Below are 27,972 nucleotides of genomic sequence, written 5' to 3' on the forward strand. Positions count from 1 at the left end.
ATTTTGTTGGTGGTGAAAGGGTTTCTTGTTTTTGTTTGTTGTTAGGGGTTTTGTTAGATTAGTTCTGTTTATTTGTCTTTGAGAAAAGGTCTCATTCTGTAGCCCAGGCTGGCCTCAGACTCATAGTGATTCTCCTGCTTGAACTTCTTAAATCCCAAAATTACTAAAGAGTGAGCCTCCACATCCAGCTGAAACACATTTTGCAAGTAGACCACACTAAAGTTGTGTGTGTGGTGTCATGATGTACCTCTGTGGCAGATGAAGGTTATGTTCTATGTGTCAAGGTTACTGGCCTTTTCCCTCCTCAGAATGAGCCTGGTCACATTTGGTTTTACTTTTATGTTATTGGTTAAATAATTTATAGTAGCTGTGAACCAATAATTGATTATAGAAGACTAAGAGTAGTTGGAGGGCATGGATCTGGGGTCTGGAACATTCTGAAAAGAAGCCTATTAATCACGTAGCTTTGTTTTGTTTTGGTTTTGGTTATTTTTTGGCAGACTCTCTCAACTTGTTTATGCTCAAATATATGTAATTAATTACAAATAAATTGAGTATATATTGTATGTAAACATAGCATGTAGGGCACATGGCATAATACACTTCCAACACTTCATTTGCTGAGAAGATGTAGTTTGGTCCACTTAGGAAAATCTAGAGGCATGGAAGCATTCACTACTAGTGGAAGACAGGCTCTTGCCACTGAAATATGTTTTGGCTAAAATAAAGGAAGACAAACTCCCCAAACCAGCATTTGAATCAGTCAAAATGGCTTAAAAGTTCAAATGAGTTCAAAAGTTCAAATGTTTTATGACATGAAGATTTATGGGCTTTTTTTGCTGTCTGGGGTAGGGGGTGAGGGGTCACTTAAGCAGAAAAACCTAGAATCATGGAGTCAGTGGTAATGTAAGGAAAGCTTATTCTTGTTTGCCTTTTTCCACTGAGGAAATTGAGACCAACTCTTGTGATAAAGGCTGAAGGGTGGTATCAACCAGTGTTAAAGGTAAGTCGATGGCTGAAACCTCCATTACCAGTCATTAATTAAAATATCAGAAGTCTCTTGTAAATTACAGAACAAAGAGATTCATTCTCCATAGTACCACATAACAGTGGTGTGTATACTAACCTGTGACAGTCTCTTACTTAAGTATCGCCATTCACTATTTCTGGTTAGTAGTGTGTCATGGAGCCAAGAGTTGATAATCCTCAGGCAGAGACCACGGATGGCATTAAACCACTTCTCTGAATTGTGAGCTACAAGTGCTGTCCCAAACAAGCCCAGATATACTTCCCTTGAGATTGGCTGTTCCTTCTCTCTCTCTCTTAAATGCCCCCATGTGCCCTGTGGGTACTCTGACTTGCTAAACATCAAACCCAGAGATGACTCAGTAGTGATCTTCGACATTAAAGACGAAGTTGTTACCTTTGGGAAAGTATTACTGATTAATTTTTAAAGAAAGAAATCTATGGGCACTGGGAGCTCATGAGCCACCCCCAAGTAGAAGGCACTTAGTACTGGGCATGAACATTATCAAAAGTGACTCCTGCAGGACGGATCTGGATAATGATTCCTCCAGGTGGCTGGGCATGGCTGGCTCCCACTTCAGAAAAGGCCCCTCTTCTAAGCTTCCAGCATGGTCCCCACCTGCTGAGAACTGATCTTGGGTTATCTCCATGGGGCCAAGAGAAACCTGAACTGCCTTGGGCTTGTGCAGCCCCCTATCTCCTCTTTCCAGGAACTGGGTTCAGCTCTGGGGCTTTCTCTGAGTGCCACCCCACAGCTGCTGCCCAGAGCCCAAGGGAACCCAGGTCAGGTTTCCAGCTTGCTAGAGGCCAGGAGTGGAGCCAGGATCTAGTTCCCTCTTGCTCAGCTCCAGAGGCTTCTGTTTCACAATTAGAATACTTGTTTGTGGAGCAATACAGAAAATCACACTTCGCTAACAGCTAGTCTGCGGGGGTGGAGGGAGCTGGAATTCCTCCTTTTTTGTTGTTGTTCACAATAAATTGTATGCAAATGGTCCGTTAGCTGGCTGGGTGCCTGGAGTGAGTGTGTCTTTCATGAGCTAACCCTGTTCCGCTGGGAGGGCTGTTCCTTTAACTCGCTAACTGAAGAGAAAAAAAAAGTAGGAAAGGATGTCTGGAGGCGAGGCGTCCCATTACAGAGGAAGGAGCTCCCTATATAAGCCAGCCAAAGCTGGCTGCTCTGGCCACAGCCTGTCTACTGCCACAAGCCTCTCCCGCGCTCACACACACACCCCAGCCTCTTGCTGGACAAAGACAGTGGCTGGGGAGACGCTAGGGACTGAGCCCGTGGGAACTGGCCAGAGGCTCAGCCCAGGTACTTCACCGGAGCCTGTGCCCCCAGCGACCTAGATTTCCCGGACCTGGAAAAGGTGAGTTTGTTGATCCCATCATCCAGGGTCTTTCGGTGTGCCCTTGGCGTTCCTGGTACCCAGTAAGTTGTGGGTTTGTAACTACAAAACTTGTTTTATTTCCACTCCCGGTAAAAGAGTGTTTGGGGGTGTGTGATCTGAATCACCCTGATTATTCCCAGTTTGCCCTCCTTTTCTCTTACATTTAGTGTTGATCTGTCAATAATCTCCACTCAGAGGAACTTTTTAGTAAAGTTTTTGTCTCTGCCTTTTTTTGAAGGAAGAGTAAGACTTTTTCTCTTAACCTTTTACCTAGCTGATTCACACCTTGTGGGTGTTTCGCCTGTTGAGCTTTAGAAAAGCAGTGTGTGAAAGTGGCGTTCATTCACAGCCAGGAGTGAAAAGGTAGAGGATTGTGGCAGGAAGAACGCAATTGTATATCCTAAGGGTCTCAGCACTTGACAGTTTTCAGCCACCCCCATCCCAATTTGGTCCTCATGATGTGCACTCTGTGGAAAGGTAAATGTTGGAACACCAAAGTTCTAGGCATGGATGAACAACCCAGAGGCTGCAAGGTGACTGGTGGGCAAGCCCATGGGTTCTTGGAGCAGTGTCCCAATCTCTGGTGAAAAGCTTCTGATTCACCGACCTCAGGTGGGGCCTTTCTGTGTTTAGAAGTTTTGGGGGCTATCCAAATCCCATATTGCTCCCAGATCAGGCTCCCTCTTCTTATGTCATAGCCGGACTCACTGTTAACATCTTCCCTAGATAGGGGAAGCTAACGTCCCCTGGCAAACTTTGAAAAGAACACAGAGATTCTTTGATGCCATCTGTGAAACAGGGAAATTAAGAGGTCCGATTTTGTTCTGAGAAATAACTCGGGCTTTCCCACTAGTACCACCACAATACTTTAGCTCCAGCAAAATATGTAACCTCTGTGGACCTTAGTTTCCACTTCGCTAAATTGGGGCAACAGTAGCCCTTATAATGAGGACCAAATGAGGAACAAAAAGAGAAAATTAGTAACTGGGCAATCTCTGCCATCACCCTGGAAGTGAACAGAACAGCATTCCAATTTCAGAGTATTTCTGCTTACACCACCTCCTAGTCTTTGTCTTTTTATCTTGCACAACATGAGAGTGCCTGCTAGCCTGGCAGGTATTTTAGAAGCAAGGGGTTATGTTAGCACCACTAAGAGCAAAGGTGGCAGCCTGGGACTGGATATGAATGTGGAGTTTTGGCTTCCGAGCACCCTAAGGCTCAAGCACTTGGCAATGGAGTGCTGTGTGGCTGGTGATTCTTTGGAAATGCTTTGCATCAGAGAGCAAGCTGGACAGGGCACTCTCTTTAAGGATGAATGCCTCTTTTTTGTGTTTCTGTGGACCTTTTTCCTTGCTTTTTAGAGCTTTCCCATATGCACCTTAGAAATGAAAGCTGCTCCCCACCCCAGCACCTTGTCCTGGGGCAGAACAAGCCATGTTGGTACTGGGGAGAGGCTTGTTCAGTCTAAATTAACTGATGGAAAGTGTTCCTGTTATACGAACCAAGCCCTTTGCAGGGCATGGGAGGCAGTGTGCCTTGGCCCTGTGCATTCCAAGAAAGAGACCACATCTGGGGAAAGGAGGGAGTACAGAGTCTGAATATTCTCTGGGTTGCTCAAGTGGTATGAACAGGATAGAGAACTGAAAGGGATGTTCCAGAGGTCTCTGATCACCCACCCATCCCTTGCTTTGTTCAAAACACCCAGATTTATGCTCCTATCCACTGGTTACCCTCTCTCAAGAGGTGACAAAGATTCTCACCATCAGTTTTGTCATTCATACAATGAGGGTGAGGAGTTCCCTCTATGGCAAGAGGGGTCTTTCTGTTTACCTGATCCTCAGTTCACAGACACCTTCAAGATTAATGTTCTAAACAAATGTTTGTCAAGTTTAACAATGGAAGTATTTATTGATAGAATGTGGAGAATAATGCAAGTTGCTAACAGGTAAACATGAGACTGCTTGAACTGATGTGGGCTAAAGGGGCCAAACCTCACCCCATTGTTTATCCCCTGAAATATTTTCACCAGAATGCAAACCACAGGACACACCGCTCCAGATCTCACAGCCTGGCAGTGCTCATTCATATTGGGGTTCTAAACTCCAGCAGCTATGGGAGTAAGGACAGTTCCCCAAGTGAAACAATAGATAGGGATTTTAGAAGCATAAGAAAACCTGGTTATTTTAATCAATGTCAGTGATAGCCATCACCAGCATATTGTTAGCCCAGTGTGTAAACTATAAGCTCTTGATGCCTCCCTGGACATCATGGTACCAAAAGACCACAGCATATCTGAAACATGGGTGTACTTATGAGACAAAGAGAATGAGAGTGCAGAGAGATTGGGTCTTACAACTCAAGTGATGCTGCCACAATCTAAGGCTATATGCGCCTCTGCTGTGTTCCTTTTCAATATGTCAGCTTCTTGCATAGCCCTCAGAAGGAAAGCACTTCCTTTCTGACTAAACATGCTCCTCCAGTCAGACTGGCCACCCATAAATACAGCAATAGCCTGATCATATAACCAGAATAGAATTTGGGAAGGGTATTCAAGCTGACAGAATGAAAAGCACACATCTCCCCCCAAACCAAATCCTACCCTTTCTAATGCTCACAATGAACTAAAAACACCTTTTGGTCTCTCTTTCGGTGTTTCCATGAACTTACGAACTAGAGTTTCTGATGGAAAAAAATATATCACCAACTTGCACAAAGCACAAAGGCTTCTCCATACTGAGGCTATTTCAGTCTGAAAAGTAGAACATGAGCTACAAATATTTACTTGGTTCTCAATATAAAGCTCCTCTTTGACAATCAAACACAGATACAAAGTTGATAACAGTCAAAATAGCTAAAATGATGCATGTGTGATGGGGAAGACTGTCTATGGTGTCTCACCTAATTTTCTAATACTGCAAATTATGAATTAACACCTCCACTTAATGGAAGGAGAAATTAAGGCTCAAGGAATCTGAGTGGCTCAGCTCAGGTCTTTCTATAAAAGAGTCAGAATTGGCTGCAAACCCAAACTTTCTAAGTAAACCCCCACTGTTTTGTCTCTTGTGCCACACTGCCTCCTGACGTCAGGCTTGGCTAACCAAGTACAGAACCCTACATGGTGTCCTTTGGGGAAAGGCCAAAAGAGTACAGAAGACTCCAGCTGGCATCATTGCCTCTTGATTTCATAGAGAAGCCCTGCAGCTATCACTTTTCATGGTGCAGGAAAGGTTAGCTGGTGGTGGTGCAACTCACTCCCGAGAAACAGAAACACTCACATTTCAGCTAAGAGACAGAGAGTGGGAAGGGAAGGGAGGGAGATATGGCATTCATGTCATTTCTAGTGACTTGTAGATCAGAAAAAGTCAGCACACACTTTCCCAGGATGTGGAGGTGGGAATCTTTGAATGGGAGAATGGGAGAATAGAACACAGCTGAATCTGAATCTCCTAAGGTGTAGTTCTGCTGACTGTGTGCTCTGAAAGGGGCTGCAGGGGAGAAAAAATGGGGCTATGCCTCTAAGAAATGAATCCCAGGACAGTGAAGGAGTAGTTATAGGCTCCAAACTACAGCTTCTGCCAAAGCCTCAGGGAGGAAGGTTCTGATTCAACCACTTTTCACTGTGGGAAGATAGTTGGGAATCCCCTTGAATCCCATCCCAGACCAGTCTGAACACCTTCAACATGTGGGAAACATTAGATGGAGGCCCCTTTCCAAGAAGGAAAACCCCCTTAAAGTATAGTAAGACTAGCCTCCTCCAAACTCCAATTCTTTCCAACACAAAACACACTGGTGACTTTGCCTACTAAAAAAGTCTGCACACACTGTATGACTTCTCATGGAGGATAGACCACTACATAGTGACCTGATTCTAACCCTGGTGACCAGACTTTTGTTTAGTTATTCCGTTAAATCTAATACTCTTTGTTCTATTTCCTTCTCCTCTGCCACATACATGTCCTAGACTTTAAGAGCCACCTAGAGTTCAGGGCTCTCATTGCCATCTTTGACCCTCCACTATGGAACACAAGCAAAATGCCCACAGTGAAAATAGATTGTGAATGGAAAATCCTTTCCATGTGTATTTTCACTCTATTTGTGAGTGGAATTTTTTAAAACATTATTTCATTCCAAGTCATCTCAGATGTTTGAAATTTCCTGAAGTTCACAAGCACTAAAATGTGGGCACTATAACTCAAATAGCTTTGGCTGGCCCTTTAACCTGTCTTGAACAGAATGCCAAGAGACAACGGTGTTTCATGAGGTCAGCAAGTAAATAGATTGCTCCAGAATCAGCCAACGGTCACCTCTTACCCCAAAGGAGGGAAGGTGGCTTCTGCTAATGCTCTAAGAATATTCCAAAATGTCCTCAATGGAGACAGATGAGAGATAATTGGAAAACTAACTACATTAGTTTCTTTGTCCTTCATCACAGAGGCAAATAACTGTCAGTAAGAAACTTGGGAGAGAAGGATTTATTTGGCTTAAAATGTGCAGAGACATAGTCCATCATGGCAGGGAAGACATGGTGGCATAAGCTTGGGGGTGGCTGTTCACACTGTGTCCATGCTCAGGAAGTAGAGAGTGATCAAAGTTGATGCTCAATTGGCTTTCTCCTTTGTGTGAAGTCCACAAACTCCAGTTCATGGATGGTGCCACCCTCACTTAGAATGGGTCTTCCCATTTCAATTAACCTAATCTAGAAAATGACTCACAGATATGCCCAGAGGTTTGTTTCTAGACCAGTTTTCAAATTCTATCAAGTTGATGATCAAAATTAGCAGCATACTAAATGTTGCCATGTAATCTACCAATACTGTGCCATTTTACCACTGCCCATTATTTCCAATATCATTGTCATTCCTCTATTCAAATGGTAGGGACCCAGACCAAATCAATATCATGCAGATAATGATAGGGAAGACCTCAACCCAAACTCAGTTTGAAGTCTCTAAAAGATGGTATTGAACATTAAGGTAAGCAGGCTATACCAGGCACCATGCCTCTGTTCATCCTGTCTTAGGGAGTTCATTATCTCCAGAGTCTATGTGTCTTTCTCAGGCATCAGACCCTCAGAATGTAATGTCTATGAAGTGCCCTACTATTCCCAACACAACAGTGTTTGGCTTTTAAAGATGTGGTGTGCATTTCTTTCACAAGTCTGTTTCATGACTTACCAAGTTTCTCCGTGAGTAAGACAGATCTTCACAACATGACATACTCATGAATTGATACATTTATGAAGTACTTCCATGCACATCAACTTCATGAATTCCCAGCATGTAAATAAGAATTTGCAGGAAGGTAAACTGAGGCCTTTGTTTCTTGCATGAAACAAAAAGTATAGGCACTCAGAGTCCTTTCCAGTGTTTCCCTCCCTGTGCTACATGGATTTGAAGGAATGAATCCAAGTTTCCAGATAACAAAAACAGTTTAGAGACAACAGGCTATTTGCTAGACAATTATTTACATTTTTAAGATTTATTTTATTTTTAATTATGTATATGTGCATCTGTCAGGGTAGGTGCACAAGAGGACAGTTTCCCTTGGAGGTCAGAAGAGGGTGTCTGAGCCCTAGAGCTGGAGTTACAGGCACTTGTGACCATTCCTACTTAGACTCTGGGAACTGAACTCAGCTCTTCTGAAGAAGCAGCAAAGGCCATCTCTACAACCTCATATTCAATTATTACAGAACTAGTTAGGTAAAACAGACAATGCTTTGAGTAGGGAGTGAATTATGGATGAAGGACCTTAGACAAATCTGTGGATAATGTGCAATAGAAGAGCCAAATTTTATCACCCAGCGCATGTGTAAATGAGTTATGATAACACTTTATGGGTTAAAAAATGCAGGAAACTCAAGACTGTGGGAAAAGCATTAGTTTTATTCAAAATGTTAAGACTACAGATACAAGGTGGAGGAACACTGGATACAAATACAGTGTTAGGGGAGCCTGGAAAGCCATGCGATATGACACTATTGCATGTCACCTACAGAAGCAGCATACAGAGACCAGAAGGAGACAACTCAGAGCTCCACTAGACCATCTGCCAGCAGAGACTCTTGCAAATACTAAATGTAAGCACGACTATGTGAAATAATAATATTTAAAAAGTAGAAACATGTACAGTGGGTAATAAAGCCACCTAGGGAAGTAGGAAGTCTGGTGTGGTTAACTACAGAAGGTGCTTTGGCACAAAAGTGGGAGTCTGCTTACTGGAGAGGATAGGAAGCCAGAGAAGCTCCAGAAGTGGGCAGAAATGTTACAGGACAGTGCTCTTGCAAACAATTTACTTCACTAGAATTTACAGAATGTCCAAGCTGAAGAGTCTAATTGATAGGCATCCTCAAAACCAGGAGCTTACATAATGACCCTGAGGTGATTCAGGTTATTCCATGGAGAGAAGGGGAGGTGAGTCAAGGGGTCACATTCAACCTTATTTCAAGTAAAGCCTCTCTCCATTTATTTGTGTGTGCATGGAACTTCCACATGAGACATGATTTGGTGAAAAGTGCAAAAAGAAGAAATGGGGAGGAAGAGAGGGAAGATGAGGGAAATGTTTGTACAAATCGCTGGCCTAGTTTAACATCTTATTATAGATGGTGAAACTTATTAAAGATGGTGAAACTGATACATGGAAAAGAGAGAGATTTTCCTAAGATGCCATGCCAAGTGGCAGTGGGTCAGGGAAGAATCATGAGTCTTCTCACTCTGCTTTTAGAATCCAGGGACAATATAAAACCCTGCAGTTTAACACATTCTCTCACAAAAGAAAAATGAACTGTCTTATTCTCTAAACAGTATAGCATGTGTGGAGTGAGCTAATAACATTATTAGTTATTTACTCACCACTAATTTTAAAACAACAGTAATTGCCCTATGGTTTCTGTATCTCTAGAATCAGAGCACAGCTGAGCTGAGCCGTCTACGTTCAGCCTTCATTGCTGTTGGCCTGGGTTTGGGTCATATCTTAAGGCTTCACTAGGGAATGGTCAGCTTCCAGGCTATATTTGTTGGCTGGGCTCTATTCCTCAGGAGTTTCTAGACTGAAGGCTGAAGTTCCAGGCGGTCTTAATTCTTTCCCATATAGAGAATTTCAACAAAGCCATTTATCTAATCCAAACCAATGAGAGAAGAAGAAAGAGAAGAGGAGGAGGAAAAAAGAATACAGTCTTTTATAAATGGAGATAATTGTCTATTTAGATGTTTAGTTTCAGCTAAAAGAAAAATTGTTACGCTGGACCATAGGGGCAGTATCAGTGCAGTAATTTTTGACTCAGTCTGCTACAGCCTCTAACGATCCAGTGTCACCATTCCCTGCATCTTATTACAGATGACAAATTCCCTCATCCCACATGCACTTCCATTAATGGGTAATAAGTAATTGTGGTAACTACTAAGGTGAATTGTATATTAATTTTCCAGCCATTAATTATGATAGATCATTTAAGTAGCACTAATTTCCTTCAAGTGTCACACAAGCTAGCATTTTACCTGACAGTATTAGTCAAAGTTCTCCAAAAGAACAAAACTGATTCAGTATCAAAAAGAGATTTGTTATATTGACTCACAGGATGTGGTCTGAGTGGTCCAACAATGATTATCTCACTGTAGAGAGGCTGAGAATCCAGTAGTTGTTGAGGTCATAAGACTGGATATCTCAGCGGTCCCAACTGGTACTGAAGGCCTGGAGGATGCCTGGAGAACTTCTGGGTCTCTGTCTGTGTTGGAATCCCAGAGAAGTAGATTCTACTATTGGTAAAGGAACGCCTCAGCAGCAAGATAGATGTACGTGCCGGGAAGAGTGAGGACATGCAGGCAAAAGCCAAGTTTTCTCCTCCCATGACCTTTCATGTGGGCTGCCACCAAAAGATGATGCCCAGATTTAAGGTGGGTCTACCTGTCTCAAATAATCTGATCAAGAAAGTCACTCACAGGAGTGCCTGGTAACTTGGATTTTTAGTTGATTCCAGATTCAGTCAAATTTACAAGGAAGATTAGCCCTCACACTAAATATATTTTATCGAAAGGCAAAGCATTCAATGTGACAAATTACTTGCTTTCCTTCTTGTCAGCCTAGGCCTTTCAGCATATAAATTAAGACTAAAATGTGGCATAATTATTTGGGATTGGAGAAAATCCTGTACCAAGGACAGGGGACATCTGTCCAGGGATTTAGACTGAGTCAGAGATGGCTGTTTCAACCACACAGATCAGTCAACAATTACTGGGAGAAATGGATGTTCTTGGAAAGAGGTGAAGACAAGGATTTCTTTATCTTTGAACATGAAAAATTCACAACCCACGTGAAGGAATGACTAAGAGTGTGGTTTTAGCATCTGAAAGCTCTGGGTTCAAAATACTTGTGTTCAAAATATTTGTTGCAGAATGCAACAACACATGTTTTAGAAGATCATGGAAGTTATTAAATGATACTGTGTATTATATTGCTTATCAAAAAAACTGGCATGTGACATAGATTATCATGGTCATGGAGGTTGACACCTGTTTTTGAGACGTTCTTGGTACTAAGATCCCATCAGGTAAGCAGGTGAAACAGATATTTATGATAGTCACTTAAAGAGTGTTCTGTGGACAGTGAGTTTGGGAAACACTTGACAACATCCTGGAAATTAAGGGCTCATGTAATCATTTCATCTGTAGTGCTAAAGACTGATGATACAGTAGCAAAAACAATAGGGCAATATCCTATAATTCATTATAAAGGTATCCTATTCTATGTGGTCTTCTATGACAAAATTTTGTTTACTAGGTAGTGTAGAAACAACAGAAATCTACTTTCCTGGAAACTTGGAAATCTTTAGAACAAAGCACTGGCAGATTCCTTATCTTGGAAGTGCCCACATCCTGGTGCATAGATTAAGATTTACAGCTGTGCCTACTCAGAGTGAAAGAGAGTAGGAAGCTCCCTGGAGCATCATTTTGAAGGACATTGAGCCCTAAACTGATGGGACCTCTGACACCCTAATCCATGTGACATCTGCCTTAAAATGTGTTGGACCACAGTCTGGAAAACCCTACACCTAGAGTACCAGGCTCCACATACTCTTAAGGGAACTGTAAATTTGCCCTCCCACATCTAAATTGACAGTGAAAAGCCAAACAACCACTTGAGCCAAAACAGGCATGCCCGGGTCAGGAAACCTAGCTGGAGAGGCAGAGACATGCAGAGTGTCATCCCAATTAGCAACTCTTTCTGGCTAAGGTACCCAATGAGCACAGCCAGACCTCAGCAGATTCTGGAACCCTGTCTAGGCCAAAGGGAACTTGCCAACACGTACCCAGGAACTAATAATCACTTGTAAACAGTGCACCTTGGCTTCAGTGTCCTCTAAAGAAGTATACAAAATAGAATTTCCAGCCAGAGCTCAAAGAGAAAAGCAGAAGTCAAATGCTCCAGGACTTACACGTGGATAACCAGTACATAGCTAATGGGGGTCTGGGAGGCAGAAGATAAAGGAATCCTTTTGCATGTCTAATCTCTTTGCTTACTGAGCAGCTCATATTTTAAGTTTGCACATTTTTAAGAACTGTAGTAAGCTGTAGGAGGAGCTACCCAGTGTAGCACAATGTTGAAATTTCATACATGAGAGCCATGGGGAGGGCTTCAAATGCTGCTTCTGTTTCATAGGCTAGTTCTTGAGGTACCCCAAGTCTCAGTTTGACTTCTAAACATACATAGTGATACTCACCTTGCTGTATGCTTAGAACAATGATAAGATCAATAAGAAGCACTTAGGCATGATGTATGGAACAAGACAAGTACGGGTGTGGACACATGAGCAGTCACACACATTTGTGGAAGTCAAAGTACAACAAGGGAGTCAGTTATCTCTTTCATGTGGATGTCAAGGATTGAGCTCAGGTCATCATGATTGAAGGCAGGTGCCCTTATCCACTAAACTATTTCACCAACTCATAAAAAAAGGTTTATAGTAGGGAAAAAATGCTGGCTTTCCTGACTATCTATTTGGTTTTATAACAACAACAGTGATAAACACTATATTCTGGCAGAAGTCGGCAAACAGAAGTAACAGCCTATTTTTGTAAATAGTTTTGTATTAAAACAAAGTCATCTTCATTTGCCTATTTTCTATAACAACATTCTCTACAGTAGTAACGTCAGGTACTTGCAAAGCCTATTAGTCACTTTTCTATCTATGCAACCAAAATATTTGACAGAAACAACATATAGTCAGGAAAGTTTATTTGGAATCATGGTTTCAAAGCCATAGTCTAGGATGGAAGGATAGGCCTGGGGTTTGCAGCTCAGGGCTCAGTCTGAGGTGTCAGAAGCATGCAGGCCTGACTTGAGTACCTGGACGACACAGGGCATAGGAAATTAGACTGGAAAGAGAAGTGGCTATGAACCTACAATGGTCCCTCTCCCTAGCTTCCTTCCACCAGCCAGTCCTTGCATCTGCAAAGGCTACACAGCCTTCAAATTAGTCCCACAGTTGAGGACCAAGTGTTTAAACTAAACTAAAGCAGATAGTTCAGATTACAACACAAACCCTAGTAAAAAGAGGTGATCACACAGCACATTTACCCTCTGGTCACTTAAGGCAGTGTGACGGACCCTTCCAATTAGTATACTGAACTTCTATGCACAGTTCCAGTCGCTGTAACCTTGGTGAACTGTATATTATTACACACACAATAAGAATAGCACAAAAATAAAAGTTTGATAAGTCTTCCTGAAGAGGTAGAACACAATGCCAAACTCTATACCAGAAGGAAGTTCAGATGAGTGATTGATAGACACTCCTGTCACCCATCCTCCCTTTATCCACTTTGTGCTCTCACACTCTCTTTTGTTCTCTTTCCTCCCTCCCTCTTCTCCTCCCTCTTTTACCTTCTCCCTTTCCTTCTTCCCTTCCTTCTTCCTCTCCCCTTCCTTTTTCCTCCCCCCTTCCTTCTCCCTATGGTCTTTCTCAACTCCACTTCCTTAGGTTAAATATTCTGGCTTCCCCACCATGTGGCACTGAGAAGAAGGTATGTTCTTTTGTATTTGGATGGAATGTTCTATAAATATCTGTTAAACCAATTTGGGTCATAACTTCTGTTGGATCCTTTGTTTCTTTGTTAAATTTCTGTCTGGTGGTCCTGTCTAGTGGTGAAAGCGGGGTGTTGAAGTCTCCTACTATAAGTGTGTGTGGTTTTATGTGTGGTTTGAGCTTTAGTAATGTTTCTTTTACAAATGTTGGTGCCTTCGTATTTGGGGCATAGATGTTCAGGATTGAGACTTCATCTTGATGGACTTTTCCTGGGATGAGTCTAAACAATCTCTAATTGAGACTTTCTTCATAGGTGATTCTGGATTGTGTCAAGTCAACAAACCTAATTTAAAATTTCTTACTTTCAGAAATGTTTTGTTTTTGTTGTTATTTGTTTATTTGGTTTGTTGGTTTTGTTTTGTTTTGTTTTTGAGACAGAGTTCCCCTGGGTGTCCTAGCCTCAAACCAGACTGGCCTGGAATTCACAGAGATCTGCCAACCTCTGCCTTCTGAGTACTGGAAGCTTGGATTAAAGGCATGCACCACCACCACCCAGTCCAGAAAAGAATCTTTTAAGTGTCAAGAGTTTCTAAAATACTCTTATAACTTGACTGACTTCTTGACCATACATAGTGTGAGGTCTAGTTTTCCAGAACTCTTGGTTTTGAAGCTCTCCTGTCTGGTGCTTCCCATTTTATCATCCTCTCATTTATTAACCACCTCCATGAACCAACTGAAGCAGGGCAGGCTGTTCTCAGCAGCTCTAAAGATCTACCGGAGATTTCAACATTTTAGTTCATTTGGCTTCCTGCCTCCTCCTCCAGTCCAAAACGGTAAATGAAACCACCATATGCACCCTAGTTTCCCAAGTTCATTCTCCCTCTCTATGACTCAACAAATGCATTCACATTAATGAAACTGGGTTTTCCTCTGATACATATTACATGAATGTCACTTCCTTAAACCAAATAATAAATATTGTTTCAAAAAATCACCTGGTAGAACAAAAGGAACCTAAATATTGGCATCATGAGACAGTGCCCTTAATTCTGATTCAAGTAGCACTGACCTGATACTTCACTCAACAGTCTCAAGCCTGAGCTTCTCGTAGCAGGAAAATATGAATAGTGTTCTCAGATTGCCTAAGCTTGGATCATGATGAAAAGGTATTTGTGAAGGACCAAGAACCGAATAAATAAAACTGATGTGTCCCACTTTAGTTTTAGTTGCTTGGGATCTTTCATCCTGGAGTTCTACCTTTATTGATAGACAGGTTCTGGCTAGGAAAGAATCATTTCTAATATATGAGGGACTAAAGGAGAGAGGGTCTGAGTGTGTTATGTCCCAGTACTTGCCTCCCTTGTGTGCCATCAAACCCAGTCCTGTGACGTACTTCAAACACAAAAGAATCAAGTATGTTTGGGAAACACACTATAAACTATCTTCTTGGAGGTTTCCACAAACACATAAAAGACCCTGGAAAATCCTGAAGCACGATGTGTAATTTGCTTGGCTTAAAACAACATTGGCTTTAAAAATAGCCTTTTCCAAACATGATTAACGAGGAAATGCTTTTTGCTCAACATTAATACCTCTCAACATGCCACAGATTACACATTAGGAAATCAGCTCCTGCGTTTAGTGAGCCTAAGTCTGAGCTTAGACTTATCTCTGTTTTTCCGGTTCTCGAGTAGCTTCATAAAGGCCTTTTCCACTGTCAATAGTTATTTCGGGGGTGGGGGCCCAAACCCTGGGTTCTTTTGAAGTTATTCCTTTGAACTTAGACATGCAAACCAACCTTTGGCATCACTAGATTGCTGCCGGAAAACTGAGGGTTCAGAATGCTGCTCCTGATGGGTGAGCCACTTCACCTGAACTAAACTCTGCTGTCCCCCTTTCTAGCTGTGTGACCTTGATTTTCTCATCATTGAGGAGTGAAAAATAAAGGAAGCTATATCAGGGATCTTAGAGAGGGGCCAATGAAATAACCCATATTGGGCACAGGAAGTACAGATGCTTTCAATCAGTGCTGCCGGTTATTATTGTAGCTTTTAGGTGATCCCATTTTGAGAGAGGAAAAGTAGACACTGTCTGTCTCCATACCTTTTCTGGGACCACACTGATTAATTACTGGAGTGGACTTAGTTTTCCATAGTGTCTGGTTTCTTGCTATCAATCTTAGAGTGTATCAAGGCTGGTAGATCTTAATGCCTGGGTTTGGTCATTGTCAGTGTTTCTCTCTGAAAGCAAACCTCAATCAAGCAGAATTCTACTCATTCAAATACCAGGACTATTATTTCAGAAAAGGTTTCTGAGCAGTCTAGTTCCCAAAATGCCAAATAACTAGCGCATGTGTTCACACTGGCCTACTCCTGTGTCACATTCTGTCTATAACCCATGCCTCCTGAATAAATATCTTTCATTTTTACCCTTAGCTCAAGTATTTGAGACCTGTGAAAGAGCAACTGGATTTTTTAAAATTCTGGTGAAAATAGAAAATAGAAGACCCTATTGTTCCAGGAGAAATGAATTCAAATTTGATTTTGAAATGATTTTCCAGTATTTTATAGGAATCTATAGCATTGCCATTTGGTCAGGCCCGGTTATTTTCTTTTATGTCTAGGCAAGAAGCAGAAGAGAGAAAACTACTGCTCTGCAGAAATTTTATTTCAAAAATTAAAACCAGACCATAGCAAGGTTGCTTGTGGTCTGAATGTATCAATGGATCTAGTCATTTTTCATCGGAGCTGTTCTTAGGTATACTAAACCACAAATATGAACCGCCTTATTGTGTCTAGATGGAAATACTTTATAGATTAAAATTTGGGGATTTAATTTGGTTGGTAGTGAAATTTCGTTTCAAGGAGTGGGAGGAAAGGAGCCACAAAATACCACTAATGAGTCGTCCAAATACCTTATGAAAGGAAAAGTCAATATAATATCTAGGTCCCTTTGTATTTAATATCCATTTTGCTTGAGTCTAAAGTGGAACGCTAAATTTGGGTAGACAGAACTATTGGCAAATTAGCAGCAGTTCACAGATCATTACAACCAAGAGCACTCTAAAACTGGGGTTGCCTTTATTCAAGGTATAGTCTTTGTTGTTGTGTATACAGAGCTGGATGCATTATATAGCGGCCTTGCCTTCAAGGAACCTAAACCCCAGATAGACTAACTCTATATTGACAAAGCATAACTAAATCAGCGTATTGTAAAAACAAAATAGAATTGACACATTTCTAAAGACACTAATGTCTCTCAAAATCTTTTAAAAACAGTACTACTCAGTTCAGAAGAGTGGATGGAAGATAACTAACTTCCAGTAATGGAGGTTACTTGAATTTCACTTGAAGGACAGATTAAGTCTACCCACTCAAAAGTGGGGCAAGTGCGCTTTCTAGAAGTCTTAAAGACACCAGGAACCCTCTCCAAAAATAAGTTAGATTCAGCAGCATCTCAAAGGTGTCCATCAGCTTGCTTCACTCCACAGTTGCACCATAAGTTTCTGATTGCAGGGGACTGACAAATTCCCCTTCAGCCTGCTGTCGGAAAGTCAGATGGTCAGAACATCAGCTGCTCTCAAATTCTGACTCCTTTCTTTGGCCTTCAGTTCAAAAGGCAATGAAAGATGATGGACTCTGAGGAACTTGGGTTCATACCGCCACTCCTTAGTGACAACCCAGTTTGCAAATGTGACATAAAATTATACTTCAGTTTCTTCATCTGCAAAATGAAGATAAAATTTTTGCTTTGTGTTTTGGAAAGAAATTGAAATTGTATATTCAAAATGCATAGTTCAAGCTCTATAAAAATAGAGCCAATAGCTAAAACAATCATCCTGTGTACTTCTATTATCATCATTGGTATACCTCTTTTTGATCTTCCAAGGCTGCTTCAATGAGTATTTGATTCATCGAGGCCTTTCCTCATCCAGTAAGCCCTCCATGAGCTCCTTAACCATGAGTACCACTTCCTTAACACTTTCATTGAGGCCACTACCCTTATTCATGCATAGTCTCCTAATTTCCATGATGACCTCTGAGAACAGGACACAGTTCTTTACTCAGCCCTTCTTCCCCAGTATCCTCCACACTGTGAAGCCCACGATGAGTAAGAAGCAATTATCACTGGAAAGAATCTCATCATGCCTGCTCTTTCTGTTGGCCTAGGACCATCCAACATGTTCCCAGTTTGTAGCAGCACTTGATAATAGCATGACCCTTTAAACCAGCAATGCGTGGGTTGAAGGGTAGCTACAGTTGTGACTGTTCAGGAGAAGATTTTAAGTACTCTTATTATAGAGAACACATTTGTCTTGGCTACTATCATCATGCTTCACTAGGGGCATGGCACATAGTGGGTATTTGATGAGGAAGGGTGGAAGGATGGAAGGATGGGATAAAGATATACAGAGTCAGGAATTCTAGAAAGTTCTTAGCACACTAGTCCTCCCAGTTCCTTTCCTTGATATTTCTCCTGGAGACCATTACAATAGACTCAGGCTAGGCATTAATGGAAATTTTTCATTGTACTTCTTTGTTTTCATTGTTTTTATTGTATTTTTGAGATACAATGTAATTATATTATTTATCCCTCTCCTCTTCTCCATTTAAGACTTCTCCTATACCTCTCCCTGATCTCTTTCAAACTCATGGCACTTTTTCACTATTATTATATATATATATATATATATATATATATATGTATGTATGTATGTATGTATACATATAAATTCCTAAATATAACCTGTTCAGGCCATATAATAATATTACTTATATGTATGTTTGCAGCATGACTTTTTAGCACTGGACAAACAATTGGTGCATTCTTCCCTGGGGAAGACCACCTCTTTCATTCCCAGCATTCTTCAGTTACTTGAAGTTTTTTGTGTAGGGTTGAGGTCTTGTGGGCTTTCCTGTCCACTTTTTCATGTTCATTGGTGTCATCTTTATTCAGCTCACATTTGGTTAGTCATGCTGATGAGACTTTATGGGGTATAGCCTCTGATACTACTAAGGGACACAACCTCAAAGCAAAGTTCCCTATTCTCTGATTCTTACAATCTTTCTAACCCCCACCTTTCTGCAATGTTCCCTGAACCTTATTTGTGGGAATGTTTTGTAGATACATCCATTATGACTGGAATCCACAACTATGCATTTTGATTGGTTGTGGTTTCCTGTAGTGGTCTCCATCTGTTGCAAAGAGAAATTTCCTTGGGCCTTTTATTTTCAGTTTTACTGAGGTAGAACTGAAAAGCATTGATGTAGAATATGATCATTAAATAGACACACAGAAATGTTACCAGTTTAAAGGTAACAAACAACATATCTACCACTTCACATAGCTGCTTTGTTTATAACACCAAAGATCTACTATCTTAGCAAATTCCAAATACTACCAATCAGTTTCAACATAATTGTTCTCATAAAAAATATATATTTTGGTAACTGTATATGGCTGTATATGGCTGTATACGGCTTCTTAGAGTAATATTTGCAGTAGAGTAATATTTGTAATCCTACAGTGGGACTTCCCACAAATATGTCACTATTTGTCAGCAATATCTGCATCCACACAATGCCCATGAGTACCAATGATTTCCCACCTCTGGCCTCAGTGATCCTCAACTGTTGGTTGTAATCCCTACTCAAGTGTGATTTTGATTCTATAATCTGATTTCTGTCTGCATATGGAAAGCACTGTGAGTCTGGGCCAAATGTTTTCCATTAAGAGAATAGTTTTGAAAGACTAAACCTCAGACAGTCTGTTATGAAGAAATCGCTGGCCCAGTATCATGGACAGCCATCCCAGTAGCAGCTCTCTGCCTCAGAGAAGCCTTGGCCAAATTTCTGGCCTCCCAGAAAAGAGCTCCACCCAACTCATTCACTCTCTTGTTCCTGCTACTGAATTAGACTAAGGCTTAGGGAATCCTGGGTCTGTAGCCACAGTCTTGCTACTCTCTTACGGGTTTCAGAATGTTGCTGATACCAGGCTATCCAAAACCCTGAGGATTGTGCACTTCCATAGAGGAAGCCACAGTGAGCGCTAGAAAGGTGATCCAGTAAGTAAAGGTGTTTATACAATAATCTCGGTGACCTGAGTTCAAGTCCCTAGAAACCATGTAACAGCAAGATGAAACAGCAACAGTATGTAACCCCAACACTCCTTCATCAGAATGAGAAATGGAAAGAGAATCTCCTACAAGTTCATGGACCAGCTAGTATAGTATGTTCAGTGCAGCAGAGAAGCAAGAAAAATCTTGCCCCTACAAGATGGAAGATGACAGCTGGCTCCTAAAAGTTGGCCTTTGCCCACCACATGTGCACATATGCATGCATACAGGCACACATGCACAATTAAATATTTTTAATGAGGAAAAGGAGGAAAGATAAAGAAACAGTGGTCTTAAGGAAAAAATGAATAGACTTTTGGAGAAGGAAGGACTTCTCAACAGTTCCTTAAGAATTTGAGAGTAGCCTTTTGCTAACCTTCTCCAAACAAGACACAAACAATCATGCTTACTAGGTTTAAAACCTATTTTTCTTTTACATGATAACTAAGAAAGAGTTTTGTATAAATTATCTCATTTCTTCTCACTTGAGGTTGTTATTGATGTTGTCATTTCACAGATGTTAGCATAGAGGCCCAGACAAGCAATGTTTTACATCCCCTGCCATAGATGCTATTCGGAATTATATAGAATTGCTACCACCCAGTCATTTTTTTTTATCTAAAGACAATTTCTAATATCTGTGATGGCCTCAAGAACAGATGCTCTCAAACATCATATGGTCTTTTCTAGGATATTTTCCCTTTTTATCATTTGTAATTCCTTCCAGTAAAGATCTGCTTCTATGTCTGTTTCCTTGACTGACCTATGACTTCATTAATGGCAAAAGAGCTGTCCATCACTGGTCTTTGACACTCTGTTATCCCAAGGCTTATTATCACACCATTCAACTCATCTCTATTGAAAGAAAGAAAAAAAATACAAATCATTTTACATGAATTAAGTGACAAGCCTCTGGGATGATTGGCAGTCCCTCTGACAAGTTCCTGGGCACCAATTAAGGTGCTGAGACCCTATCTCAAATAGATAATGACTAGACAATGCTGAAACTGAGACCCTCAGGATTCAGAAAGGTCTTTCACTTGTCAGTTCAAGTTTTTTCTGTATGATTTTTCACCCAGAGTGTGCTGGACTCACTCAAGTGAGAGGGTCAGATGTCCTTGGAAAACAAATCCACACTTACGGCTGTTTCCTGGCTCCTGATTCTTCCTGACACATTCCAGGAAAGAATTTATGGATGTTGGGAGGGACAAGGGGTGAGGAATTTGTAGACCATTTTAGAAACCTGTGTTAGCAGCCCCATGCTTGACCGACTGAGTACAATAAAATTCTCTTCTCTGTAAGCCAGAAGAAAATTTTACTGTAATACCTTAGAGTTGCCAAAATGATGTGGAAACAAATTTCATCTGCATTAAAAAATGGTATCATTGTTTGTCTATCCAAGTCAAAGATATTCCATGTATGTACCTAAGTCAAAAAAATAAACACATTCCATGAGTTACTAATCATGATGTCATCAGTATTAATTCAGAAGTATGACTCCAACCACATAAGGCTATCCACAAAATGAGAATACACGTCTAAAACTGAAATCATGTGTTGCTTATTCTCCAGCTGTGACCAGGGAAAATATTCAAAGATTAAATCCTTTATCTCACAACAGTCTCTAGCCTATGGTGAGATGTCTAAAAATAACCCCTTAGATTATCTCATGCTGCTTCTTAAAGGTTAAAATTTCCATGTGCTAATGTGTGCATTCTTGTCATCAATTTTGTTATCCATAAAGTACAACAGCACTTGTTCTTTTGGAGACATGAAGACAACCCCACATCTGCTTCCGTGGGATTGGTATGTGATAGTGCTGCCCCACTCAATGTTGGTCAACACTGGCATTCTCAGCTATTAGTAAAGAAGCACAAGTCATCAGTCTCCTACAAAATAGTTTCAGGCCCTTTATTACTAGTCATTTCCCATAAATACAGGAGTCTACTGGGCTGGAGAAATGACTCTGCCATTATAAGCACTGGCTGCCCTCCAGAAGAGCCAGGTATAATTCCCAGCACCCACTTGGCAGCTCAGAACCATGTATAATTTGAGTCACAAGGAGCATGACTCCCTCTTCTGGCCTCCACAATCAACAGGCATTCATGTGGTATACTGATTCATATATGTCATATTTTTTCAATGATAAGAATCCATGTTTTTAAATGTCTGTCCTGAAATTATAAAAGTACAGTTATCTGAACTTGACTCCCCATTAGCCAAAACTAAATCCCTCAAACTGTAATATCAACTACTTTCCACAAAGTCTTCCCTCAAAGGAGACATAAACCAGCCAGTTTATGGATGCAGGAGAATATTTTGCATTGCTTATGTCATTAGTTCTCTCCATTTCAACCCTCCCTAGAGCACGTTTCTACTTCTAGTAAATCGATCTTCTCAAACTTTACTTTCTCATACTCCAGAGATTTCTATGCCTTCTCTGACCTAGGTCCAAGTTGCCTCTGAATTTGGAACTGGATTCCATTGAGAGGTCAAGTTGTTGCTTAAGCCAAAGGAACTATTGGCATATATTCTTGCTAGGTTGTGATCCCAATAGTGCAAAAGAATGACATGTCCTGTTGATTGCCTATAATGGACCAGACAACCTACTCAAGCTCTAGTATAGATCGCTAATCCTTAATTCCTTCTGGTGTGTGTGTGTGTGTGTGTGTGTGTGTGTGTGTGTGTGTGTGTGTCTTGTTGTTGTTGTTGTTGTTGTTGTTGTTGTTGCTATTGCTATTGTTTATGTTTGGTTTTCGTTTTGGATTTTTGTTTTCTTGTTTGTCAGTTTTTGAGACTTTGCCTCTTACTTAGTGTGGAATTTGCAGATTAGGCAGGAGCCTCAGGTATCTACAGGGATGTGCTTCTATGCCCAGCCTTTTATATGGATTCTGTGGATCAAACTCAAGTCGCTGTGCTTTCATGACAAGCACTTTACTAACTGAGCCATCTTTGAAATTGTTTTGACCCCTATTTTATAAATGAGTCATGGATTAGGGGATCAAACATTGCCCAAGTTACTGAGCTGGAAAGTGATTACATGTGTCTTCTCCAACACTGAAGAGGCAGTTGATCTTTCCCAAATCACAGAAGAATCCGCAGTCCTCAGAGCACCATGAGCTGATAGGAAAGGTAACCCTCATGATATTGTTCCTCCCTTGTGTCTCTCTTAACTACACAATGAAATAGCTTCCTTCTTCCCACATCATCCTTAATTCTTATTTTGGGTCTCAACCAACCAACAGTTCAGGCAAATGACTTACTGAAAGAAAACCATAGGGAACTTTATATTAAGAATAGATTACTCTCATATGTATGTAAGTCACTATTTTGTAAGTCTTAAAATCAGCCTGAGTTTAGCAAGGCACTCATATTTTCACTCAGTAATTTATCAACCACCTTTGACAGTTCCCCTCTCCTGTCTCCTGTCTGTGCATATGAATGCCTATGTGACAGGTAAATAAGATAGCTTAGCAATCAGAACTACTTGGATGTACATCTTCCCCATATAATCCTATTTAAATCTCATCCTACATTGCATCCTTTCCAATAACTCAGACTGCCATTCTTTGGATACTGTCTTTGCTTTTTAAAGCCATAAGCACCTGACTCTTATACCCAGGAAACAAATCATCTGCATTCTTGGTTTTTTTTTTTTGTTCCCTAAACACTGAAGGAATTATTCCATTTTCTCCTTAGTTCTGTTGATAAGTCCCAAAAGAGTAGACACTGGTCTTGTATTTATTTCTACCACCCACAGACTTTGGTTGATAAAGAAAATTCAGTATAATTTCTCAGTACTGGTCAGTCTGAAGCTCATGAAGCTCATGGGCATCTCTTAGTTTAAATAGCTTATGTAAAGTATTATGTCAATTTCTTCTAAACATGAGACTGTGGAATGTTATGGATAGATAAATTAAGGAGAAGGGGATCTGGGGTGCAAAGAATGAATAGTAATAAAAGCCACATGACTAGGAAGAAGCAGTTGGAATTAAAACCTCATTTTTCCTCTGAGTTCTTCCCCTTCCTCTCTGTCTCCCATGGTAGAAACAGCAGTGCTTACCTCAGCTTGGAGACTCGGTAATTATAGTCAGGAGAACATTTCCTCAGGTGACAAGCCTTCACAGCATCATAAACATTCCCTCAGAAGGCTTGACTAGTAAATACTGAGAGACAATGAATGATTTCTACATGATGTTTTCATTACATCAGTCTTTTAACGCCACCATGGGCCATGATTTCACTGTAAAAAGTGAAATGAGGAAAATTAAATAACTTACCCAAGTGCCTGGATCTGAAGGGGAGATACAAACCAATGCCACCAGATTCTAACACTTTGCCATGTTTTTCTCTTCTCTACTGTCTCCCTATATTTCCAAAAGCTTAGTGATGAGTAACATTCCTTCAAACTTGCAAGATTCTTCTAGAGGATCTAAAAAGCTTCATACAGAGAGACTTTACCCAGAATTACAGCCACTCCACATTATGCATTAGTAGTAGACACAAATAACTATTGTTTTTCCTTTATTTATAGATTTGTCTTCCAAGAAGATTGGGGACATACACCTATGTTCTATTAAGTACATCTAAATATCAAATTCTACTGGAAGTTAAGACACAATACAGATCTAAAGACACCTAGCCAATCCAACCTCCACGATGGGGGCCATGACCTGGTTATTGCCAGGCATCTTTCTAGCTTTGCTTGCCCTCAATTCCGAAGGTGCAGTCCTCAAGAAAGTCATCCGGCACAAGCGACAGAGTGGACTGAACATGACCCTTCCAGAGGAGAATCAGCCAGTGGTGTTCAACCATGTCTACAACATCAAGCTGCCTGTGGGCTCTCAGTGCTCAGTGGATCTGGAGTCAGTGAATGGGGAGAAAGACCTGACCCCGACGCCAGAGTCAAGTGGAACCTTCCAGGAACATACAGTGGATGGGGAAAACCAGATTGTGTTCACACACCGCATCAACATCCCCCGTAGGGCCTGTGGCTGTGCTGCAGCTCCTGATGTGAAGGAGCTCCTGAGCAGGCTGGAGGAGCTGGAGATGCTGGTGTCTTCTCTACGGGAGCAGTGCACCATGGGTACAGGCTGTTGTCTCCAACCTGCAGAAGGTAAGAGCCAGAGTTGGTTGCCTCTGATTCTGTCCAAATGGGAAAAATGATGAGCAGAAAAGAATCCATGAGTGGTTTCTAAGGCTGGTTTTCTGAGATACTAGACAGTCAAAGTGATCATTTAAAAAAAAATTGAGGTCAAGTAAATGTGGAGAGTGTAGCCATGTCTTCTGTTTTTGAAAGAGTCATGGTAATAATAGTTCTAATACCAATTTTCCAGCTTTTGAAAAACTATGCTCCTTAAAGCCCCATTTAGCTTTAATTGTATCTTTCAGATTTATTGGTCTGAAGAGTTGGTTCAGCAGTTAAGAGTATTTGCTCTCCCAATGGATTGAGGTTCCATTCCCATCACCTACATGTATACTCATATCCATAATTCCACTCCCAGGGGATCCAGACCTTCTTCTAACCTCAGCATTCACCAGGCACACAATATGCACACACGTAGATAATGCACTCATATATACAACATAATAAAATAAATCTAAATACTTTAAGATTTATTTATTTTACTATTTTTGTGTCTACCAGTGAGTGTGTGCACATGTGTGTGTTACAGGCATGCACTCTTGTATACGTATGCTAAGGCCAGAAGAGAGCATTGGGAATCTCTCTCTATTATTCCTTTGAGGCAGTACCTCTCCTTGAACCTAGGGCTCTCATTTTCTTAGCTAAGCTATCAACCATCAACTCCCAGTGATTCCCTTGTCTCTACTCATCCAGAAGATGAAATTATAGGCACATGTGAGACACATAGCTCTTAGGCACCGGGATCTGAAATGCTGCACCTCATGATTACACAGCAAGACTCTTAAATGTTGAGCCATTATCTCTCATTGCCCACTATAATTATCTTAGTCAAACATGTTTGACCCTGAAATCTAATTCTTAGTTACCCTAAAATGTCTGAGAATAACACAACATTCCTTCTCCCGAGGGCACTCTCTCAAAGAGACTGCTGTAGCCATGTCGATTTGTTGTACAATTAGGGTAGCAAAGGGCCAAAAGGGGGTGAGATTCTCAGTGCCCTGCTGAGTTAGGTCTTAACAGGAAGGACCTTCCAGTTTTGTGTTCTTACAAATGCAAGTTTCTGCCTGGGTGGTGCTGAGTCTGCGGAAATCAGAGAATATTGGAATGTGATAGAACACATTGTGATAATGTAAAGGTGGTCTGGTCAAGGATGATACATACACCAAACACTGTGGTTGTCTTGTATGACCCTCCAAACAACCATTGAGGTTACGGGTTAACATTCCTCTCTAAATCTAAGAACTGGCATTTAAAAGTTGGCCAACTATCACAGGATAAAGGAGGACATAGACTTTGGATGTACCTGAATATCTTCACTCTCCTTGAGGGATATCCTGGACCCTTGTGCATCCATTCCAAGAGTTCTGCATCATTGAAGTTACATTGTCTCCATTCTTTGAGGGCCATAGCTCTACCAAAGCTTTAACTTCCCATCAGAAATGAGTGTCTGTTTCTACCACTTAGAAAATACTACCAGAAAGAATCTTGATAATGACTTGAAGAGTGAACCTGACTGCCATATGCAAAGATAGCTATGGGACTCTAGGCTTCCAAGGAAATCTTAAAAAGTTTATCTTTATTAATAAACCAATTCATTTTCTAGCTGTCAACTCTCTTGGGGGAAAATGTAAGCGAGAAGACACATCCACAGTAGGTTTAATGATAGTGTAGGTTGAATGTGAATTCCAACTTATTTCCTCCACTAACCACCTGCTCTCCAAGCCAGGTGATGACTCAGATGAAGCTGAATTTGCATTCGTGTTTTTCATGTGAGTACCAAGAAACTGCTCTGATAGAACTCAGCTAAGTACTTTTATCTTCACTGCAGGCCGTCTGGACACTAGGCCCTTCTGCAGTGGCCGAGGCAACTTCAGTGCCGAAGGATGTGGCTGTGTTTGTGAGCCAGGCTGGAAAGGCCCCAACTGCTCTGAGCCTGAATGTCCTGGAAACTGCAACCTACAGGGCCAGTGCCTTGATGGACAGTGTGTCTGTGACGAGGGTTTCACTGGTGAGGACTGCAGTCAGCTAGCCTGTCCCAATGACTGCAATGACCAGGGCAGATGTGTGAATGGAGTCTGTGTGTGCTTTGAAGGCTATGCAGGGGTTGACTGTGGCCTGGAAGTCTGCCCCGTGCCCTGCAGTGAGGAGCACGGGACCTGTTTGGATGGCAGGTGTGTGTGCAAAGATGGCTTTGCTGGTGATGATTGCAATGAGCCCCTGTGCCTCAACAACTGCTACAACCGTGGGCGATGTGTAGAGAACGAGTGTGTGTGTGATGAGGGCTTCACAGGCGAGGACTGCAGTGAGCTCATCTGCCCCAATGACTGCTTCGACCGCGGTCGCTGTGTCAATGGCACCTGCTACTGTGAGGAAGGTTTTACAGGTGAAGACTGTGGTGAGCTCACCTGCCCCAATAACTGCCAGGGCCATGGCCAGTGTGAGGAGGGACAGTGTGTTTGTGATGAGGGCTTTGCCGGTGCAGACTGCAGTGAAAAGCGGTGTCCTGAAGATTGTCACCACCGTGGCCGCTGCCTCAATGGGCAATGTGAGTGTGATGATGGGTTCATGGGGGCTGACTGTGGGGATCTACAGTGTCCCAACGGCTGCAGTGGGCATGGCCGCTGTGTCAATGGACAATGTGTGTGTGATGAGGGCTACACTGGAGAAGACTGCAGTCAGCAGCGATGTCCCAATGACTGCCACAACCGAGGCCTGTGCGTACAGGGCAAGTGCATATGTGAACAAGGCTTCAAGGGCTTTGACTGTAGTGAGATGAGCTGTCCCAATGACTGCCATGGCCATGGCCGCTGTGTAAATGGCATGTGCATCTGTGATGATGAATACACTGGGGAAGACTGCAGAGACCATCGCTGTCCCCGGGACTGCAGCCAGCGGGGACGCTGTCTGGATGGACAATGTATATGTGAGGATGGCTTTACTGGCCCTGACTGTGCTGAGCTCTCCTGCCCCAATGACTGTCATGGCCATGGCCGCTGTGTGAATGGCCAGTGCATCTGCCATGAGGGCTTCACTGGCAAAGACTGCAAAGAGCAAAGGTGCCCCAGTGACTGCCATGGCCAAGGCCGCTGTGAGGATGGCCAGTGCATCTGTCATGAAGGCTTCACAGGCCTGGACTGTGGGCAGCGCTCCTGCCCCAATGACTGCAGCAACCAAGGGCAATGTGTTTCAGGCCGCTGCATCTGCAATGAAGGTTACAGAGGGGAAGACTGTTCTGAAGGTGAGTATGATCAAGCAGGCATCAATGGTCCTGATGGTGTAT

The 27,972-nt window shown here is 41.8% G+C and overlaps 1 protein-coding gene across 2 annotated transcripts in view; it reads left to right on the plus strand.

The window, feature by feature from the left end:
• The first annotated feature begins 24,118 nt into the window (after positions 1-24,118).
• Positions 24,119-27,972, plus strand: part of Tnc (tenascin C) — a 63,868-nt gene continuing 60,014 nt past the window's right edge. For both annotated transcript variants that reach the window (XM_035439844.1, XM_035439845.1), the window contains exons 1-2: positions 24,119-24,662; positions 26,521-27,930. In XM_035439844.1, the coding sequence (XP_035295735.1) occupies positions 24,206-24,662; positions 26,521-27,930 (1,867 nt within the window). In that variant the 5' untranslated portion in view covers positions 24,119-24,205. The remainder of the gene's footprint in view (positions 24,663-26,520; positions 27,931-27,972) is intronic.

This window comes from Cricetulus griseus, chromosome 2, assembly GCF_003668045.3.
Source record: "Cricetulus griseus strain 17A/GY chromosome 2, alternate assembly CriGri-PICRH-1.0, whole genome shotgun sequence".
Lineage (NCBI taxonomy): Eukaryota > Metazoa > Chordata > Mammalia > Rodentia > Cricetidae > Cricetulus > Cricetulus griseus.